This window comes from Oryzias melastigma, linkage group LG9 (genome assembly GCF_002922805.2).
Source record: "Oryzias melastigma strain HK-1 linkage group LG9, ASM292280v2, whole genome shotgun sequence".
Lineage (NCBI taxonomy): Eukaryota > Metazoa > Chordata > Actinopteri > Beloniformes > Adrianichthyidae > Oryzias > Oryzias melastigma.
The window spans coordinates 21,783,972-21,807,185 of record NC_050520.1 but is presented as its reverse complement, the minus strand read 5'-3'; the positions used below and the strand labels follow the sequence as shown (position 1 = coordinate 21,807,185).

Genomic DNA, 23,214 nt, shown 5'->3' with positions numbered 1-23,214 from the left:
AAAAAAAAAAAAACAGGTAGAAAAATAAATAATTGGTAATGGGTTAGCCTTTAAATAGAACAATAAAAACTTGTCAAAAACAACTCAGCATTTCAATAGAGTGAAGAATGCAGGACACCTGCATGCATGCACTGTGAGATCTGCTGTTGAGATCTCACTGGACTGGCGAGAGTGGTGAGGCAGCGACTCATCTGGGTCCTCTTTTCTGATACAAAAAACGTTTCAAACAAGAGTGGAAATATCGGCATCTGTGGGCCGGTATTAATTAATCCGATACCAAGTTGAAATCGATACAATCAATATTTTGGATCGCCCAGCACTAATGGCAAACAGAAAGGAAGTGGCGTGACACCACAGAACTGGGAACTGGTCAGAATTGTTCAACCTATGGCGGTAGAATCAGAACCACTTGGTTGCCAACAGTTTTTCTCCTTTTGTGAAGGGTTTGCTGCTTTTGATTCAGCTTAAAGCAATTATAACGGACATCCTGGTCTTTTCATGATCTGTAAGGTTAGTCAAAATGGGTGAAATTTGCTTCAAGCTTTAGTCTTAAGACGACATATCTGAATGCCTTGTTTTGTCCCGAACATAATTGCAAGTTGGAGCAATTCTTCGTGTGAATCAATAAGAAGAGTATTTTTATAAGTAAAGCTTGAAGCCCGATGAGTCAAATTTTATTTGTGATATTGGGCTATAAAAATAAAATTGAACTGAATTGAAGTTCTTTTGAAAGTCCTTGCTTTTTCAAGCATATTTTTCATCTGATTTGAAAGATTTTGAGAACCAGCCAATGAAAATTGTTACTCACTTTGAGATACACGCTTCCCAAGGTGGAGAGCTAAAAGAAGATCTAATTAGTGTTCTCATACATGGTGCCTTTTTTTCATTTTTTGCTCTCATTTTGTGCCTTTCTTCCTCTGACACATGTTGCCCCGGCATGCATGGAAAGGTCTGACCTTTGAAAAGTTTAGCGCTTTAAATATTTAGGCTTGGTTTATGATGGATCCTCCAGGCCCGGTGGCAATGTGCAAAGCTTCTGATTAGGGTTGCTGTCAGAGTCATTTAGCTGAGTGTCTGGCTGTCGGCGGCGCTCTCTGTTTGACAGGCGTGCCTTTTAAACAAACAAAAGTCCCTGTGGCAGAGCAGGCAGGGCACCATGTGCAGCACAAACACCCAACTCTCTGAGAGAAACCACTCAGCCTGCTGACAGCTGCAGAAGAAACCAATGGCCAGTCATGATGTTTCAGGCACTCTGTCTTTTTGCTTGCTCACTTTCTCCCACGTAGTCTATTCTTAGTCCCTCTCCCTGTTTTATTTTACCGCTCCACCCCCTCCTTTTCTTCTCACTCTGTGTCACCAATTTCTCAGAGTTCACATCTTCCTGTAAACTCCATCCAAGACATAGTTTTAAAAGTTCTTTTGCGGTGTTTAAAGAGAGATTTACTGAGTTGATTGCCTCCCGATCCCCACACTAGGCCCCTGCTCTTAATATGTTGATCATCACTACTCATTATCAGCTGGAGAGCGTGAAGGATGCTGTCTGATTCAGGTCTGCATCGCCCAACAATTAGGACAGCTTATACTGGTGTTCACAATGAAATAGATCTGAGGCAGCCTTTTTATCTCACTCAGAGACAATCTCCCGTGGCATCAATCCTGTAAATATATGAGTCTTAATATGTGTGTCCTATTCTGTATTCAGAAGAAGAGCCAAGTCAGCAGCTCCAGTATTAATTCATGAGAAATGAGCAGAGCCCATATGAATTAAAGGGTAAGACTCCTCTTATTAAGATGTAAATTCCAGGGGAAAACTTGCCGAAATGAGGATACAGTGAAGTTACTGTCAACTTTAGCCTACTTATGCATTTCTAAGAGGTATTGTTGTGTTGTAGTTGTTGAAATTAGATACACATAAAAGGAGCATTTCTGAGCTCCTTTTAAACACACGAGCAACCATCCAGTGTATATACAACCTTTACTTTAAGAAACAATTTACACTTTTGGCAACATTATCTAGTGACAGTTTACATGGAAACTGTTGTTGTAATTCAATCTGTGTGTGAGGATGTGTGCGCTCTTTTCTTTATTTCTTTCTCCACCTCCACCTTGGTCTCATTTCAAATTTGCACTTAACACCTTCCTAGGAAAAGGCTTCTCATTCATCAACAGTGTTTGTCGCAGTGACAAGTAGGGCGCCTCCTGCATATCAATATCAGCTAAGACAATGCTGAGCCTGTAACCTTCAGCTAAATGTCATTCTGCTTAATCCTATTTGAAAATTAAACATTGAAAAACCTTTAGCGTACCTTCCTGTCTTCCTTCCTCTCTCGTTCCTTTCTTTATTGGCTGCCATTCTTCCAGCTCTCCAGTCGCCCTCCCTCCCGCTCCCTGCTCTTGTTTTGCACATTGTGTGACATTTCTATTGTTTGTTTGTATGTCATAATGGCGATTTGGTTCAACTGATTTTGAATTTATATCACTTTATATATACACAACTCCCCCCTTCATCCTCTGTCTTTTCAGGCCAAACTATTCATGCTTTAATAAAAGAGACTTTCACAAAAATGTTTCAGCCCAAAGGGCAAAGCTGTGACCAAAGTTGGATGTGGAGGAAGAATACACATTTATATAAAGTGTAAGTGTGAAAACTGCTGGTAAAGTGGTTGAAAAAAGTGGTGCAAATACATGCTAGCGGCTGGAACTTTATCAAAGCCAGGAAGAGGGGTACACTTCACAAAAGCAACTGCACGCGTGTGATGTACTTGGTGGTTTATCCCATTAAAGCACAACTATATGGCATATGTTTGAGGCTGGCCTATAGCGAGAAATGGAAGAGGAGGGAGGACAAGATAAAAGGCGATACAGAGATTGCAATGAAAATGCAATCATTTGCAGTCAGACAGATCTAATTCTTTGGGGGGAGTGTAATGCTGCACCTCAAAGGCAGCCTTCGGCTTTCCGTGTGGATTTGATTGACCACAGTCACTTGTCAAAGGATTCAATTGAAATACTGAAAGTGAATTACAACGAGACTAACCTTCATGTCTTCATTTTGAAGCCCTCCATCTTCTCTGTAGCTTGAAGAATTAGAAAACGGGATGTGCAGGCATACTGTAGAAGCGATTAGACAAGATGGAGAGGCAACATGATTGCAGAGCAATTTCTTCCATAAAATTTTCTCCTCCAAACAGTGATGGTTCTACAGCAGTTAGGCCATGATAAGATATAATACTGAAAGAAAGTCATAGAAAAATCTTTAAAAAGAGATTTTCTTTTCAATTTTCCTGTTCACATTTTTAATCATTTTTAAGTTAGAAATAGTTTTTTTTTTACTCGCAAACCTGTAAGGACGGGTGTTTATGCCGGTGAAAAGTTGTTTCTCATAGACTCTGGTTTATATAAACATGGACATTCTAATTCAAAATGACTATGTGTGTTCTGTGGAGGCTTGATTATTGAAGGACTAGTAAAAGAATGTTGGTTTATCTTTTCTGTAGACCTTATATTTTTTTTTCTAGAAGTTCTTTAGAAGCTTAATTTACCAAAGCTCCCACATTTCCATCCATCCCATTTCTGATTTCTTAATCCATCTCTGGGGCCACTGAGTCAATCCCAACAAGGTTGCTGGAGCCTATCCCAGCACCTGTTGGGCAAATATGGAGCATACCCTGGACAATTCACAATCCTCCTCATTTTTTTCCTCAAATTTTGGGCTCATTTGAAAATACAAAATGTTGCAGTTCCTCAAATGACCACTGGAAGCTGGTTTCAAATGGGATACATTTCTTCTTAATCTTGATGTTTTTTACTTTTCTTTTTTATTCATAATTGCGTGAATTTTTTATTTTTTATTTTTAAATTGGAATTGCCAGAAAGCAAAGTTTTCAATTTACGGGTCAATCTTTGTTCCAGTACTCCCCTACGGTCGTGAGCTCTGACTCTTGACCAAAAGAATGAGCTCCTGACTATAAGTGGCTGAAATGAGTTTCCTTCGGAGGGTGGCTGGGCACTCCCTTTGCGATAGGGTGAGAAGCTCGGTCACACGGAGGGAGCTCGGAGTAGAGCCGGTGCTCCTCCGTATCAAGAAGAGCCAGTTGAAGTGGCTCGGACATCTGGCCCAAATGCCTCCTGAACGCCTCCCTGAGGAGGCGTTCCGGGCATGTCCCACTGGGCGGAGGCCCCGGGGAAGACCCAGGACAAGCTGGATAGACTACATCTCTCGGCTGGCCTGGGAACGCCTCGGGGTTCCCCCTGGGGAGCTGGAGGAAGTGGCCGGGGATAGGGAAGTCTGGGCACATTTGCCCAGAATGCCTCCCCCATGACCCGGTCCAGGATGAGCGGAAGAGGATAGATAGATGGATGGAATTCAATTGGAACTAAAATGTTTGCCTTATTAGCTTCATGTTTCAATGACTGGCAGGTGGGTGGACCCAAAGGTGGAATCAACATAACTCTGACTTTACTGTGTGGTTCAATATCATACTCTGCACGTTTTCGGGATGGACAGAGCAAATAGTCAATGTACCTGTCTAGCCTGAAGTAAACAATCCATAATGCCTGGAGTTTACTCTGCCTATTTCCAGCCAGCTATCAATCATTAAAAAGCAAAACACTTCAAAGAATGAAAGACAAACTTTTTAACAGGGAATCAATGGGAATTTGTTCCCATTTGCCACCTACTTGCAGAACCACTGCAGGTAGGTGAGGAACTGAAACCTTTCACCTCTACCTGCCAGTCGTATGTTTGACCACATGAGATGGTGATTTTATTATTTCCACCTTCTGTTTGCTTTAATTTGGGTTACTAAATAATTATTTCTCAAGTTTTGAAATTGGTAAAACCATCCTTTGATGAAACAATGTGTTAAAACAGTAATAAACTTTTTCTGTATTGTTACTACATTATAGACATTACTAGACTAACCTAAAATAACAAATAAGAGACAAATGGAGAATTCATTGCTGAATTCCACATTTAACCCTGTCAAATGTTTGTTGGAATTTAAACAGCTCACGATGTGTGTCTCCATGCTCTCCAGGTGGGATTTACAGGAGGGTGCAGAACTGGAAGACGAAGAGAAAGCGATGGTAGAAGAACTTCAGAAAACCTTTCTTGTTTGCTCCTGCAGCGTGGGACCACAGGGCTCTCCTGGATTTGATGAGACACCAGCAAAGCAGACCCAAGGGGAAACACATCCACCCGATAAAAGCGCTGCCCAATAACAGTCCACACAGTTGGTATTTTTATCATGTTGTAAATGTCTTCTTTTAATACCGTACACACTTGGAACTCTCAAGGTAGCAATGTGTCCCTGTGTGTGTGTGCTTTTGCACGTTTGCTGTTGTAATTTGGTTTTCACATGTACCCTGCGCTGGAAATTTGCATATGTATCTGCATAGCGACATAAGAGAGGGGACAAAAAAACAAAAATGTGTGAAAGCTGGTGGCTTTTTCTTTTTGCACACACCTCAGACAAACTCTCTGTGCTGTTCAATGCTGCATCAGATGTGTTTTATCTTTTTGAAACACATCTGCAGAAATCAGTTCTGGGATATGGGGGAGCCTGGATTTGTTTGCCTGGGACAAGATGGAGCTGTGTGATCATTGTAGGCAGTTGAAGTTTTCTTTTTTTTTTTTTTTTGAGTCAGTGAGGGTAAAGATATTGATGTCAGCATACTCTCTCTTGGTTACTGAAAGAAAACATCAAACATCATATTTTGGAAGCACAGTGATATCCGTTTTGGTTGTGATGTGTCTCAAAAATTTGCCTCACTGCGAAATATCTGTCAGTATTTTTCTGCAAACTGCAGTAATGTGTAAAAAAAATTGTAGCATTTTTATAAATGAGTTTATACTTTTACTATTTTTAAGAAATACTAAGAATGCAATATTTTAAAACCAAACAGGAAAAAAGTTGAATTTCTTCCTACCTCATCCTGGACATTTCATATACTCTGCAAATGCAAAAAATGTAGAACCCTAAACATCTTTATGGACTAATGTTGCATTATGTGTTTCCCCTACTTTCTCCTAAGTATAAATATGGATTTAACAAGTTTAATCATTACTTTGTTCCTACACATGAATGCAGCTCACAAAATCTGCTAAACAACGCAAATCCTTTAAGAGATAAAAGAAAGAAGAGAAAATGTTTTTCTGCTTAACTAGATTTTCAATGCAAATGTAGAAAGATTAAAATCACCAAACTACTTAACGAAGACAAAAGACGGCAAGTGAATTCTGCTTTTGTCATTGGTAAAACAGTGAAATAGCAACAAAGCAGTATTAGTCTTCTTACTGTATCAAATGCAACAATGCAACCATTTAACTGTGCAATTGCATAAACAAAGTATTTGGCTCCCCAAACTGTGCTTTTATGATAACTGGGTCCTACAAAGAAAGAGCTTGATCCCTTTTACTATTCCTCTCTACCTCTTATAGTAAGCATTACACATCCATTTGTGCTCCTAATGTATGCAGGTGATAGGCTAAGAAGACAACTGTCAGTAAAGCTTAGTGATTCAACAAGAAAGCATATTCTATTAGAGACTTTCAGTAGCGGATTGTCAGGCTACATAATCATTTAGCAGTTGAAGCTTTGTAAGGGCATCATTCGCATATTTCACAGGGAAACTATTTTCCAGTTTTGCTGCTGACGCTTCGGTTGGTGCAATACCTGGAGATGAAACCGGGTTGGTTTGTTGCTTTCAATTCCCGTGTGAAGGAAAACATAACTGAAACATAAATAACATCCTTTCTTGAATTTTTTTTTCAATAAGTAATCATCAAGAAAAATGTAATGAACATCTGAAACAGTAAAAATATAATAAAAAATTCAGAAATATTCGAAGCATTTAAAACCTTTCTGCCATACTTTGTCTATTTCAAATTCACTACAGTTTGCAGACATCTTGTTTGCTAAAAAAAAAAAGCAATTGAGCTGATTTCAAGACACTTTTATTCAACTTTTTTATTACTCCAGTAACTGCATTCTAGTTCAGTGAAAGCCAGCCAAAACTCTTGATATTTTATCTAAAAACTGCTCTCCAGTCGTTCCGAATGTGATTGGCAAGGTGATGAAAACTGAGTCTTGACAGTTGTTGTTTTTTTTTTAACAGCAATATTTTAAATCCTTTTTCATGAATGGTTTGTCATTTTATTTATGAAATACTCAGACACTCATACAGATGCAAACTTTGTAACAGTTAATAAAACAAGTTATACTTTTCTACATGTTTTTCTTTGATTTTGAAGATCCTTTGTTGATGTTTTTTTCATATCTAAATAATAAATGAGATATTTTCTTCAATTCATGCATTCATTCACTTTGTATACTTATTTGTTGTTGAATAAAAATACATTATATGCACTTGATTTGTAATCATTGAAACTATTTATAAAACATTTACAGAACTGTTAAATGGCGGTATTTGTATCCTAATATGAATATTAAAAACGGAATCTTTATTTTTGATTCATCCTGAGAATGCAGATATCAGGAACACTGAGAAGCACCAGTCTTTTAGGGGGTAGGTGCCTTTTTTATGGGGTCTTAAGGTTCTCTCTAGGTGATGGACGGACATCGAACATTTCTAGTCAACGGAAATGGAAAAATCCCTGGATACAGGTCGCTTTCCCAGAGTCCAGGCTACAGCTTCAGCCTAAACATTAAAATATGAACCTACAGGTATCAGAAAGCTACACCAAAGAATAATTTACTTTTCTAAAAAGTAAAAAAAAATGGGAATGTCTAAGTTCTTCAACAAATTTTGTTTACTGATGATGTAATTACCGGTAATGTACTAAAGCTATAGTGTGGGCCACTTTTAAAAATCCGTCTTAAAGTCAAATCTGAAAGGATTTTGCATTTTGTATGTATGTAAAGGCCTAGTTGTCATTTTTTCAATTGATTTTTTTTTTTTATTATTATGGTTTATCAACTTTTTATTCAAGATAACTTCCAGCAATATGCTTGTCAGTGTAGAATGTCACTTCCTGTAAGTTGATGTTTTTGATAATAATTTTGATATCACAAAGCCAGAAGTTGATATAAACTACAGGAGTATAAAATGTTGATTCAGGGACTTTTTTTTTTCTTTTAATCAAACATGCTAATGTAATATAGATTTTTATTTTGTATTAAACTTTTATTTATTTTATTTTATTTTATTATCTTTCATCTAATGTTTTGCAGACAATTATTAGTGGGTAAGGTCCACTAAAGGCTTTTCTATCAGCATCTTTAGCGGACAAATAAAGAAAGCTCTCCAGATAGCTTATTTATTGTTCAAAAGGCCATCTTATAGCCTTTGTTAACAGTTTTATAGATGTATTTTGTCATTTTAAAGGTGTTGTCTCACATCAGATGGAAAAGGGGCATTTGTAATATTTTGATTTGAATATTAGGAGAATAGACCACGGTAAAGAAGTACAATTTAGTAAACATGACAAGATGCTGTTCCTTTTGCTTTAAAAACACAGATGTATTTGCATTGGCAAACAACATTTACTACCAATAACATATGGTGATCAGTCAAATGGTCAGTATTTTCATTTATTTGTCCCTCTTCAGCTTATGTGGGCATTTACAATATTACGATAATTTATCACATTTTAATGTTTTTATTTCATAAACAGCACAATATAGTGTTTGAGCACACCTTTATTTCTATTTATGGAACCATAATGGAATTTTGTGAATCTAAAGCCATTCTATAGGGGGTTTAAACCATTATTACGACACATGTCGGTCATCCTGACCATTCTTATAATGTTATCTCAATAATAACTGACTTAAAGGATAAAATATAGATTTAACTTTAGTTCCTAAGCAGTTCGAGGAGAATGCCAAAAGTCGGTACTGTTCCTTTAAATTTCTCTTCCAGTCCGTTGCCCCGGTAACCCGGAAGCTTCACTCGCTGTGTGCAGCTCTGGTCAGAGTTCTTCCTGTTTAGAAATTTTAAGGAAGCTGCAGCAACAGGACTGTCGCAAAACACATATGGTGCGTGAGTCGACGATAAGCAAAGTATGCATGTTTCTGCTGTTAAAAGCTGATCACTTCTGTTGAATTGTATATAATTTATTGAAAAAAATGACAATAAAAAGACGGTTTTCCCACTTAACAACAACAGCTCCATGTAGACCAAATACTATTTTTACCGGGGTTATTTTGAGCGGGTGTGTAATTAGGTGAATGTTATTTATGGTGAAGAACACGAGTCGCTTTGAGGTTGTTGGTAACGTGAAAAACGTGTTGTTTTTCCCTCCAAAAAGGTCCACTGTGGTTTCGGGTTTACACCAGCAGACTGTTTGACGCACTAACCAACTAACTAACTTTTGTCTATCTCGTTAGACTCAGCTGTGTTAACTGGTACGTTCACATGTCCTTGAAAAGTTGTGAAACACAGACGGGACAATAAAGTGGAGCTGTTTTCGGTTTAAGTTTTGACCTCCCTCGCGTCTTTGTGTTTTGAGTGCACGCTGACATGATATAGGAAAAAAAAAACTTTATTGACAACTTAGTTGTGCTGCTTTCCTTTCTCTCACCAATTGGAATGTGTCCCGTGACAGGATTCTTCATAACCACCCGTGGGAGGGAAGGACCCATGCTCTGTCATCTTTGTGCTTCCACAATAACTCTGTACATACTTTGGACCACCATGGCCCAAGTTTCTGGCCAGGAAGACAAAGAGAAAACCACTGCTCTCAAAGGTGATTTAAGTATTTTTATTGAGTGTATTTGCTTTTAATGACTGTCTTGAATTTAGGAGAACATCCCAAATAGATTTACACTGACAATAATAATATTAAGAACGATCAGTGAGAATTTATATCTAATCTTTAAAGACCCACCCTAATAAAATGTGTTTTTAACATATTCTTGTAGCATTTTCCACATAATACACATATATAGGATTCAAATTGAATTTCTTAGAATTTTTTGAATCATTGTGGATCAGGAGCAAATAGAAAAAAAATGCAGTTCAAAAAAGCTTATAGTCGTTTTGTACAAACAGCAATCAGCGGGCCATCCATTAATGCTTTCGTTTTCCACATCTGAGCTGGCATCTGGCTCAGACCTGTACAACTGGATAGTTCAAATACCGATTGTCACTTTTGCTGCACCAGTAATGCCAGGTTGGGGTTGTAAGAGGCTGTAAGCTAGCGAAGAGAATGTAAACACTGCAATGATGTGAAGTCTAATCAATCAGATAAATTACTGCCACCCTGCAGAAACCATGCCCTAGAAAATAATTTTGTAACTGTGCCTAAAAATGAAATAATCATAATTAAGATACTACTGGGAACACTTTTACAGTAGATCAAAATAAGTATTTAAAAATATTAGTTTGGCTCCTTTATTTCTAAACGTTTTGCAGATATGTGTTATATTTTATTCCTTTTTTTTTTACAATAGGAAAATTTTGTTTTTTGTTCACAGACTTGCTGTCAAGAATCGACTTGGATGAACTAATGAAGAAAGATGAACCTCCTTTTACTTTCCCCAAAACACTGGAGGAGTTTGAATATGCGTTTGATGAAAGTAAGTGGAAGCTTTTCATGTTTAAAGCCTCAACTATACACGCTCTGTCATCTTTCCATGTTGAACAGAAAACAACAAACACAAATCCCATAAAATCCAACGGTCAGTTTGCATGGCAGGGATTTATTGATTTCTTGCACAATAATGGACTAAAGCGAGACATCTTGTGATTAACTACAACAGACTATATGTGGGGGATATCCTTAACCTTACTTTAAATTACTTTGAAATTTTTTCGTATTGCATAGTCTTTTTATAAATACTAAATTGGCTATGTGGAAAGCCTAAAGAGGTCTACAAACTATTTAAGGGACCCAGCAGATTGAGCAAAATTTTGAAAAGTGACAAAAAAACTTCTCTAGAACTTTCAGCCTTTTTTTTATAGTTAGGCTAAAGTTTACCTAAAGTTGATGCTTCATAACAGCAATGGTATTTAGCAAAAAGCTGTTGAAATATGTGTAAAACCAATTTATTTTGTAAGATTCAATTATTTTGACCACCTTCAGATATCAGTCTGGTGATCAGCACCATAGGTACGGATAATGTTATATGTTTGTTGTAAAGCCTCTTTCCAAAAACACAGTTGCTGCTCTGTTTTAATTTACCAAACAACCCTTCTTTTTTTGAAGAAGTTTTCTTAGTTTTGTATGTGCTAGATTCATGGGACAATAGTTTGTGTATTCATAAGAATTAACACCAATATGTAAATTACCGGCAAATAAGATCTATATTGATAGCCTCACAATGTTCTGCTTGTATATAATATAAACCAGAAGCATATGATTATTCAACATTATTATCACATATTGATGTTTAGCTAAGGACCCTTCCATGTCACTTTTTGACGTTTTAGGTGTCCCCAACTTGTCGATTTGATGTCCTGGCTGTCATAAAATCAAAGGTCTTAAACAAAAAAAACAATGAGTTGGAGACACCAAAAACATTAAAAAAGTTACGTAGAGGGGTCCTTGACCAAGCGTCAATGTGAGAATTTATTGGATTATTTAGTTGTGTTTTGCAACTTACAGTATTTTACTAAATGAGAAATAATAAGTTTTTGCAGAGGCTTCATGAAACTATAGTAAAGTTGAAAGAAAGAAGTTAAGCTTGGATTGTTGTCTGTTCAGTTTTTGATCAAATTTTTGTTTTATCCAAAAAGTTATTTGTGAGTGTGTGTGTAGGAATTTTTGGTGATTCGCTGCTGACTTTGCTTTAACGGTTGGGTTCAGCTCCAACCAACCATCAAGACCCAATGTGAGAAGAAAAGAGTGTAAAAGTGGATTGTTTTTTTTTTTTTTTTTTAAATTTGTATGTTACTTTGTGATCAGTTTAGTGTTTTATGAATCCAAATTTTCTTGCTGGTACATTAAAGTCCATTTTTAAAATGGTTTATAGGTGCCAAACGCCAGACCTTGAGGGCCAGTGTCTAATATGTTTTCCAACAAACCTGCCATTGTAAATTCTTAATAGCAAAATACACCTGATCCAGGTGCAGTAATCAGGCAGGGTTTCTGAGAAAGTGTCAGGATGCTGGTCGTGGAGTCTCACACAAGTAAAGTCATAGCAGCAGTCGCTTTCTAAGCTAGTCTCTGAAAACATTTCTCAGATTTTTCCAGCAGGCTTTCTCACAGTGTGATGTAGGGACCACCCTCACTGAGCCATTTGTCCAATTTTGTACCCACTTTGTCCTTGATGGGGTTGTGTTTTGTTGTAGGCTGTAACAGATGTCTGCACTCAAAAGAAGGGTACAGCTTGGACAGCTCCTAAAGGCCACACACACATAGACATAAAACCACACATTTTCACACTCACTCTGTAGAACACTTGAGATTCTGCAATTGATCAATCAGACATTTTTTTTGAAATACCAAGAGAAAACACCAGCACGCTTACAGAGAACCTACAAACTCCAACAAAAATGGTCTCAGCAGGATTCTGTTAATGCGACCCATCAGAGCTCACTGCCACTCTGCCATGCAGACTTTATGGAGCCACAAGCAAAATATAATCAGGATTATTTACTGTTGTTTACTGTAATTGGGAAATTCCATGGTGTACACTGGGATTTAGTCTGTAAAGATGGCAAGAAGTAGAGCTTAATCCAGATTTGTGGGTGTTAAAATAATCTAAAAGTCTCTGAAGGTTTCTCACAGCTAGCTTTAATCAAACCAGGTGGAGAGAAAAAGGCAGAGTTGGGATTTAAGATCTTAGTATTCCCCTGTAGTCTCTTCCCCTGTGTCTCTTATCCCTTCTGCTCTCTGTCAGTGTCTGGCTGGCTGAGTGGGAGACATGTTGTGTACTCTACGGCCCGTCAGTAACCTACCCAGCCTTGCCCTCTCCCTGACGGAGCATTTGCATAACTTCACTGTGCCTAAGAACAGAGACGTGGATTCTTAGCCAGCGCCCACCGACCACTCTACCCTAACCTCAAGTCCCAGCTCAGTCTACCATTGAGGCGAGAACAGATACATACTCCCCATCTCCCCTCCCTGATGTTTCTGTTTCCTTTTTTTTTTCCCCTTTTGCTGTATTTCTCTATTTCTGCCCCATATCCTCCTCAAGATGTCCAGCCCCTACAAAAGGAACGTATTCACATTACCTCCTGTCTGCATGTCTTGTCAAAAATGTCTAATAGTTGTTTTTGATGTGGAGGATTTTCATTAAAGCCACTGAGGCCCTTGAGCGATGTCTCTTGTGCATCAGCTAATTGTCCCTCTGGCTTGAAGGCATTTCTATAGCTGCCACGCATGCTACCCCAGCCCAAGACAAGTGGAACAAAACTGTTAATTTGACCATGTAATGATGTGAATACAGAAGAGGTTGTGTACAATACTTCTGCAGGTATCTTAATCACTGTAGATGATGGCTTCATCTCGCAAGCCCTCCGGTTTTCCATTATTGGAGATCCAAGGTTATGTACACCTAATTAAGCGGGCAAATTGAGAACAGAATGCTAATTATGACAGAAAAAGAGGAGAAAAGTTGAGAAAATCTTATTCCTCTAGGAGGAGGTGTTGGGGGAGAGTGGAGCTAATCACCTAAAATACACATACGTATGCCACATATATATTTTACCCCCGTTCCCTGCACACACACTTTTCATACAGTTGGATTGTACCGTGGCTTTTCTATTGCTCTCACAGTGTGCGGTATGAAGTTACTTAAATGCATCATTTATTTCCTTTAACAAACTTTGTGCGAGCTTTCCGTTTTATATAATAGTTCCTACCTATATTCTGCTCTAGTTCTCTGGGAGATTTGTATTTTTAAACGCGTCACAGTACTAAACCAAGATACAGAGGCACATGCTGTCTAACAACTACCCATAAAAGCGAATGCTGTTCTACAGGGTGAGCAAGTGTTGTAACATTTATCACATTGATAGAGGAGTGAAATGGTGGCAATTTAGAAGGTTATGAAGGAAAAAAGGTGCTCAAGCATTCTCTTGTTTCACAAAGATATATTTATTTATATATAAGATGGGTTTCTTCCCTCAAATTATGAAGTAATTGAGAAAGTATGAGAGCCCTCAGGCAGTTTGGGTTAAGTATGTGCACTTTTTGTGGCTTAGGTTGTGCGCATTTTTGCAGTCATAAAGGTCAAAATTAAATTTAACACTGTTTAGTATTTTATTGTGTTGCAGTGTCAACTGCAGGATGGATGGCCTCATTGCTTAGGTAGTGGTTCCATTGCCACAAAAGGGTAATTCTTTACAAAAGTAGTATCTTGAGAGAGTTTTTCTCTATGATTACTGTTTAAAAGAGATAAATTCGGAATAATGTGAATCTGGGTTTCTTAAGTTACAACATAAACTTATAAAGAGTTCCTTCTGTGATCATTGTGGTGTGACGCACCAGGTTAGGCATAGTGAAACTGGCCTCAGCCTTCGTCATTCTGGTGGTAGTTGTTCGATCTGTGTGTGTGTGGTTAAGATGAGGCCCTGCAACCTGTCCAGGGTGTACCCTACCTTCGCCCAACAGTTGCTGGGATAGGCAATCCCATGATCCCAAAAGGGATGCAGCAGGTTAAGAAGATAGATAGGTAAATCAGAACTTCACGTCCTACTTTTCTGTCCCCACACTTGAATACAGAAGACATTGTGAGCTGCTTTAATAGTTGGCTCTTGGAGATTTTCTTTTTATTTAAGAAACAAGGCCTGAGAAGAAATGTGACTCGATTCCAATGTGAAGGGCAAGTGGTGGCAAAAGAAGGAAAGAGGCTTTCAAGAAAACAGAGAGACCGTTTGAAGTAAACAACCAGCTGTCCATTTTTGGCTCGGTCAGAAGGTGGTTGAAGTTAGGTTTTAATGATCCATTTACTGGTGCTCAACTTGTTAGGTGTTAGAAAAATATATACATTTAAAAAATGAGAATTAACACGAATCATTCTAAAATGTGTTGTATCTATTAGATACATACGTATTCAGGACCACACGAGGAAATATGTCGACAGTAATGATTTTTTTCTGTCATCAACAGATGGCCAGCTCAGGCACATAAATACTGGTGAGCGCTTTGTATTCAATGCCAGAGAAGATCTTCACCGCTGGAACCAGAAACGCTATGAAGCTCTTGGAGAGGTAACAGGCATGCTTTTTTTTTTTTTAGTTTTTTTTTTAACACTTCTCTAATTATATTAAAAAGACATTATTAAAGGGTTTGTTTCATTTTTTTTATTCACTACATATATTTGAAAAAAAAAAAAACTAAAAACTGTTGCTGTATGTTCTTGTAGTGTTTGTTTTTTAGCAAGTTATTATTATTTGTTGGCATTAGTTTGGTCAAAAACCAGGCTGTGTGGACTCTAAAGAGAAATTAGAAAACAAATGCAATAATTTCTTAATTTAGAAACTCTGTTTTAATAAGGAATTACATTTATCTTGTATTAACACTTTCAATTGCATTATTGGAGGAATAATTGATTACTTCTATGCTGATGACAGTCAATTTCTATCAAACCTTTTTTGTGCACTATGTAGAATAATTGAGTTTGATGGTAACTAAGTAGATGTTTAAAAAAGCTAAATGTTTGTTGTGAATGAACAGTATCACCTCACAGAAACTGAAACCTCACTTTTAGGCAATCAAAGTTAGTTATTGATGCTAACTTTATCAGATAAGAAACATCTCTAAAATATAATTTTATTGTCATGATCATATGTGCACTACTGCAACTTTCTGTTGCTCAATAGGAAAGAATAAACATTTCAACATTTGATTTAAAATTATGTGTCAACTTTGCAGTAGGACCACTTTTTAGCAACTTTGTTTTTCATTTGTCTTTGCTGCTTGATTTCAGTAAAACATTTTATTACTCATTCAAATTCTGGTTTAGATTCGCTTATCTCCAATTTATATTATTTTGTGGACTTTGCACTCTAAAAATGCCACCTGACTTGATGTTGGTATGCTACTAAAATTGTAATTTCTAGGGTGAAATGGCAGTTACAGCGCAGCATTTTGGATGTCATCCATCTTCCTTCTTAACCTGCTGCATCTCTTTCGAGGTCATGGGGGTGTTGGAACCTTTTGCGGTTACTTTTTGGTGAAAGTAGGGTACACCCTAGACCAGGGGTAGGGAACCCTGGTCCTCGAGACCCACCTTCTTGCATGTTTTCCAATTTACCCTGCTCTGGCATGTTCTTATTGGCTTGACACACCTGAACCAGGTAATTGTATGAGTCCATACTCATGATTGATTACCTGGTTCAGGTGTGTCCGACCAATAAGAAGAGTAGGGTATATTGGAAAACATGCAGAAAGGTGGCTCTCTAGGACCAGGGTTCCCCACCCCTGCCCTAGACCAAGGGTGTCAAACTCTAGGCCTCAAAGGCTAGTTTTCTACATGTTTTCCAACCAACCTGCCACTGGAGCTCCTTATTGGCTAAACACACCTGATCCAGGTAATCAGCAGCAGATAAGGCAGGATTTTGGGAAAACCAGCAGGAGAAAAACAGTATTTTGCTTATATATTTACACTGTATATTAAATTTTCTCATTTTAAGATGCCAAATCATGTGTTTAAAATTGTTTTAGTGTTAAATCTATATTTTTTTACATTAGAAAACCTTTCCACTTATTAAAAACCAGTGCTGTTTGCCCCTGCCATGTCTCCCCCTGTCTTAAACAAATGGTTTGATCCTTGGTGTCTTGATTGGTTTACTTTCCACGGTATAATTTACTGGCTGTCTTTTTAATAGGCTTACCTTTAAGAGGTGGAACTCACCTTTGTCTTCTTGCACAGAAATGTAGTCAAAGGAGACATAAACCGCTTTCATTTAGCAGTTTTATTGAGCCTTTAAGGTGTCTTCATTGTGTGTTGCTGTGCTGCATGAGACAGCCTAGTCTGCATCGGCGTCATATTTCGTTCCGTCTCTGATTCAACACCAGAGGTTGTCACGATGCTGAGAGGGAGCTGGAACAGGTGCTGGCTGATGGAACAGCGTTACATCTGAGTGACGTTACAGTGTCAGATGATGTCAATGTTATTATGATTTATGCTTAAATGTTACAGTTGTTGACCAGAATTTCTGATTGATTTATTTTGATTCTGTGCAACTTTTTTACAAAGAAAAGTGTGGTTTGAACCCTGGTTTTGGTGGTGGAGGGGGGCTGTGTATCTTTGTCTAGCGAAGTACATTTAGAAGAACGGTAGTAGTCCTGTAGTCCTGGATCTAAGACAAGGATTGTTTTTTCTTAAACTAGAAACCATAGCTTTTTGGAAAAGCAACCCAGAGGTTATTTAACTTGTACTACCCTAGGTATGTTGATGTTAGGAGTGGGGCCAATAATTTTTGATTTTCATTGGTGTCCGTAGCAGATATAAAATCCTGTCCACCTACGTCCACTTCATCTGGACTCCATAAGATAGCACAAGGGTTAACTTACACATTTCACAGATCATCTTTTTATTCAGGCTTGTTAACGACTCTGATGATAGATAAAAATAAATAAATAAATAAAATGAACACACTTTACCCCCAAACCAGCTATTTCTTACAGCCAGATCTTGAACATGATGGAATGGCAGAAAGCACTGCAAGGATATCTAAAAAATGTTTGGTGAATTATTAGACTACACTACCTGATGTGGTCAGCTTGGCTCATTCCACTACATTACAGTTCCATCTTAACTCATTGTATCCCTTTTGGGGTTATGGGGTCACCAGAGCCTGTCCTGGCTGCTGTAGGCAGGTTTCCAGTCTGTGTTAAGGACAGAGCAATATTATGTAGTAAATGTCATCCCAAAGGAAACATGGCAAAATGAAACGAGAGAATTTAAGGATGTATGGAAAACTAGAAATATGGCCCTATTCGGTATCAATATTTCTAATGTTATGGCAAGCTACTTGATTCAAAACACAAAAAAACATTGAGTCTGTTCTTTAAAGCTTTATTACTGAATTTGGTCATTTATATTTTTTGCAATTGCTTTTTTTTTATGTTCCTTGATAATTTTTTTCTTTTTGCTAAAGTTTTACATCAAACAGCACTTTAAGACATACCCAATCCTGAAGTATATCACTAATTCATTTCCGCAAGTCCAACATATTCAAAATACATTAAGATAAAAAGAAACACTTTTTCTTCTTGTGTCCCTCACTATGTTGTTTTCTAATTCTTGTGTGCATTCTTCAAAGTTCAAAGCATTTTGATAAGCTTCTTTGTGGTATTACCTTTTTTTTAAATTATTGTTATTTTCAATGTGGTGTAGACTTGCTCCTTTGAGAGTCAGCTTGTTGTAAAGGCTTTTCTCCATTCCTTTTTTTTGTACTGGGTACACAAGCATTTTCAGTCAGCATCTCAAAGGAAGAGAAGCATGCAGCGCTAGACCCAAACAAGCATTTAAGCTATTCAAACTGCAGATTTTGATAGAGCCATACTTATGGAATGAGCAAATAATTATCAAACATGTTTGCATATTTTTAGTTATTCTGCATTTGAATGACGGGGGCTTCATTTTTAAGGATGTCAGTTCCTGTCAACATGTCTTTGTATAATGAAGACTAATGTTGGTTGAGTTATTTTGTGAGAAAATAACTGTTGAAGGGAGAGAAGCACCATCTAAATATTCAACATTAATCTGTGTGCTTTAATTGGACCAAATAATATATTGAAAAAATGAGTATAGACCGTCAAATTTGCTTATTTAAAATTGTGACGTTATGTGTTAGATGTGACTTCTGTCTCTAAAAGTAAGCTGTTCCTGCTTGGTCATCCTTGATATGTGTGTGTTAAAAGATCTGACGATAGATTCCTGCCTGAGTTTTTTATGTTTGTCTGGCTAATCCTTTCACACATCGTTGCTCTTCATTCCTGGATTCCGGATAGAGTGCAAATGAAGAAGAATCGACTACTCTTGTAGGTCTTTTATGGCCTAACACCACCCCATAGCACCCTAATGCTGTCTTTCAACCTGCCAGCTGAGACAGTCGGAAGAAGGAGCTTCTTTCATGTCCAGTGTGCAAAATGACACAAGGCCATTGGTCCATGTGGTTGCTCCTGCACTGTGAATGGAACAGCATCATCATTGCCCTGTAGTCTCCAGTCAGATTTGTTTCTCTACTGCTTTTACATAGATGTCTTCATCATTTCCAATTTCTCTGTTTTTTGTTACTAATTTCAAACTGTTTGTTACATGATACACGCTGAATGTGAGTGTGTCTTTTTCTGTTTGTGTGTACACCTGTTCTGTGTCTGTATACACTTGCAAAGGGGTCTGGGGGTAGCGCCTGTATTGTCAGACACATCACAGCACCAGATGTCCAATTTGCACTTCAGCCTTGTCTGAATGGAGGGACAGATAGAAAGAGGGAGAAGAAAATGTTGGTGTGATGGCCTCCAAGCAAAAATAGAGACATGGGAACATAATGTTGGTGTTTTTCTATTTTTTAAAAATATCTAAATAACATAATTCTAAACTCTTACTGCTTGTGATCTGTGCAGATTTAATTATGAAACTTTTTTAATGAAAAACTACAACTGTTGTTTTTCCATGGAAACAATTTATCAGATCTTTTTATGCAGATGTAAAGTTACCATAAGCCTAATTTGTCATAAAAATCAACAATTATTTTTTCTAACTTCCTATAAATATGTTCAAATTTCAAATTCAACTTTATTTATATAGAGCTTTTCCTGCTTTCAAGCATCTCAAAGTGCTTTCCACAGCAACATGAATAACAGAAAGACAGAAAGTAAAAACAAATACAAATAAAATAAATACATAAATAAATAAAAACACATTAAAAACACATTATACTAATAAAATTTAAACACCAAATACGGATTAAGCTAAGGTCCCTTTTAAGAAAGTACTCTCTAGCATACAGTGACAAGTATAAGGCTATAGAAGGAATTCATTTTTTGAGAACAATATTCTTTTTTCTGTTAATTTTTAGTTTTAGAATTCAAAATTGTGTCTTTGGAAGATCAACCTTGGTTTTGTTTAAGTCTTTAGTTATATGGAAGCTGTTCTTTATGACCAAACAGTAGAAATTTGTCAAATAAATGAACACTAAATTTAACATTGTTGAATTGGAAATTGAATTTAGTATTTTGTCATTGATTACCAACCCTTCCTTACTAAATAATGAACCTACAGAATTTTCAGGGACAATTTTGACGGTTTAATCATGTATACATTTTATTTTATTTTTTTTTAGGTTGAATCTGAATTTTTCCCTTACCTCTAAGTCTTCTCCCTACCCCTCCAAATTAAGGAGCATTTTAAGGGGTAGGGCTGTCCAAAATAGTTATTTTTAGAGCTAACTTTTGCCGTGGAGGGATTCAGAGCCTTCCGTCGTGAGGGTAAATTGTGACATAGAAGAGAAAGACATTTCTTCACGCCGGTGTAATATGAAGAACAGAAGTTTAGTTTTAAAACTAAGTGAGGACTTGTTGTTTTAGCATGACATTTTTTAAAGATTTAAAACCAATGTTAGTATTTCCGAGGCCAAGCAGCTCCATGCTAACAAAGCTGACCGGCAACTATTGATGACATCATCGAGTGGGAGTGTCATCCACATTTGGAGACACTATTTTTTCATAACTCTCCGTTTGGAGGGCTAAATATAGAGGTAGGGAGAAGCTGTAGGGGTAGAATTCGGATTCTGCCTTAATTCAGTTTCAATTTTTTAAAATGTTCTGCTCAGATCTGGTACTAAAACATATGCAAACTTGTACTTTGGTGGAATTCCTTTATCGGTCTAGATAGTTATCATGAATGCATTACAGCTGTATCACCATGCATGCTCCAGTGCAGCGTTGGTCAGAGCAGCAGGGTCACCTCAGTCTGTGTAGGTGTCAGCTGGAATCTAATTCCTGTGATTCAGTGATGAATTTCTCTGATAGAAGACAAGCATAGGGCCTGGCCCAGATGGAGCTCCATTAAGCTGTTAATAAATGAGGATTCTTCTCTGCTCTGTCTGCATCTGTCGAATAGAAGGCAGTCACAAAATTGAAAACACACACCACATACACACAGTTAGAATATTATAATGAGGTAAACCTAGCCAGATGGCTGAATTACAAAGCTCTCTCTCTATTTTTTTTCTTCTTTTTTTTTTTTACATATTTTGCTGTGGCTCTTGAAAATGATTTCCTCACATGTCCTTTACTGTTTTTCCTAATATTGACATTTTTGTCTTTTCTGTGGCTTTGTGACGAAAGTGAAAGGTTTTGAGGGTATTCATGTTAAGCTTAATTTTTTTTAAACTTCAGATTTAGGTAATATTTTTTATCGTCTGTATTTGAGTTAAAATAGTTTAGACTATTCAAACATATTTTGTTTGTAAAAAATGTCATTCTCGTGTTGTATACTTTTAACAATTCAGTATAACTTGTTTATACTTATTTGTTTTTTTATGCTTTTAATGTCTGCGTGGATTTTCTCCAGCTTCTCTGGCTTTCCTTTATAGTCCTAAAACACGGATAGGTTAATTGATATCTCTAAATTGTCCCTAGGAGTGCATGCGAGTGTCTTTGGGCCTGCAACAGACTGGCGGACTGTTCATTGCGTACCCTGCCTTTGCCCAACAGTAGCTGAGTTGGGTCCAGCAACACTATCAATGTTTTATATTTAAAAATAAAATAGATAACTCTGTGCAATGCCATACATTTGATTGTTTTACCTATTAAACAACTTGGGGAAAAAAAATTAGCTGTAAAATGTATTTATTTAACAAATATTTGTTAGTTTTGAAAGAGGGGTTGAATTAAATTTAAACTGTGTTCTTAATCGGTAGATTCATGCTTTTGTGTCAATTTTAGTTTACCTGAAACTAATTTGAATTATTGCAGACAGTTACTTACATGCTGCATTATGTGTTTTAGTGCACAAGGATAATTTAGCATAAAACAGGCTCAGGAACCCCAAGTAGCTTTCTTAGTAAACAATGCAAAGGAAATGCTTTATAATGTATGAACAAATTAAAACACTTTTGAGTCATTTGGTTGTTAATAGGCTGCTACCATACATGCTCAAAATTCTAATAACTACATTAATAAAATAGTCTGTGTAGCGGATGAAGTCCCAAGCTAAAACACCACTTCTGCCAATTCATATGCAGGTTGTTGGAAATACCTAATCATGCAACCTCATGGCAAAAACCCAATGCAATTAGCCATGTAAATGTGGTAAAAAAAGAAAAAAAAAAAAAAAAAAGAAGTTTAAATCAAGCAGCGATACGAGTATCTGGCTATTTGATGTGTTTTTAAGCTGGTCAGACTCTTTCTGGAAATACCTGTCCATTGTGAAATTCACCCACAAACATTTCTACAAATTGTTTGAAAAAACACAAGACATTTTGACATAAATAACTGTTATTTTTGCAAAACACTTTGTTCATTCCAAAGTTCAGACAATAATCCCCTTCTTTGAGAGCTAAAGTAACTGTTGCAACCAAGCAAAGCAAAATACAATTCCTGAACAACTTCTGTCTTCTTGTGTATAAGCCATGATACTACAAGTGTTATCAACGACTGGTACCAGAAATTGAAGCATGCATTCTTTTTGACCTTTGTGAAGACAAGATCTGCCATAAATCAATACATATTTAGAATACATTTGTATTATTAAAAAGTACTGTTAGAAAATCACCAAATGTATACATTTTATAAAACAAATAAATGCAAAAGACTATTATCCAGCACTTGATCCATAATAGCTATTTGGTAAGAAATTTGTTTTAAGTACTTTGTCAGTCTGCAGGATGTTAATAGAATTAGAAATTCAGCTATAAATGTTTGTTCTCATAGATCCATGAACAAAATTTTGAGCTTATCCACTCATATTTTTTTAAAACCAAGAATAGATAGAAACCATACTGGGGATTCAGATATGGTATTCATCTATTATTAAAAAGTTAGGTAATAGTCATAAAAATTGTGGACTATCTTGTTAGGAATCTGTGGGATTTCTCTCAAAAAAAGCTACAGGTAACACCTATCATCTTTAGGCACTGATGCATCTCCATTTCTAGTTTTCTAGTTGTACTGAGAGCAAACTCAGGAGAAAAAGTTATTTTTTTGTTAAGCTGTATTTTAGAATGTATATAGACTGGGCACATTTGATTTGCTTACAGTGAACCAGAGTTTGTTTCCCCTCAATAATCTGGAGCAAAATTTCAGTCTGAACGCACCCAAGTGGGCCCTGGTCCAAGACCAGGAAC

General features: G+C 37.0%; 2 protein-coding genes across 5 annotated transcripts in view; both read left to right on the top strand.

Annotated features, from left to right (window-relative positions):
• The window catches only part of kiaa0825 (KIAA0825 ortholog), a 131,274-nt gene extending 123,962 nt beyond the window's left edge, over positions 1–7,312 (top strand). Inside the window, exon 23 of the mRNA XM_024276128.2 lies at positions 5,040–7,312. Within this exon, the coding sequence (XP_024131896.1) occupies positions 5,040–5,223 (184 nt within the window). The 3' untranslated portion in view covers positions 5,224–7,312. The remainder of the gene's footprint in view (positions 1–5,039) is intronic.
• A 1,572-nt stretch (positions 7,313–8,884) lies between these two features.
• The window catches only part of fam172a (family with sequence similarity 172 member A), a 146,155-nt gene continuing 131,825 nt past the window's right edge, over positions 8,885–23,214 (top strand). The window contains exons 1-4 of one of the 4 annotated variants that reach the window (XM_036213588.1): positions 8,885–9,002; positions 9,572–9,712; positions 10,443–10,544; positions 15,023–15,123. In XM_036213588.1, coding sequence (XP_036069481.1) covers positions 9,607–9,712; positions 10,443–10,544; positions 15,023–15,123 — 309 coding nt within the window. In that variant the 5' untranslated portion in view covers positions 8,885–9,002; positions 9,572–9,606. Of the gene's footprint in view, positions 9,027–9,413; positions 9,713–10,442; positions 10,545–15,022; positions 15,124–23,214 lie in introns of those variants that run through there. The other 3 variants (XM_024275667.2, XM_036213587.1, XM_024275668.2) reach the window with 3 other exon arrangements.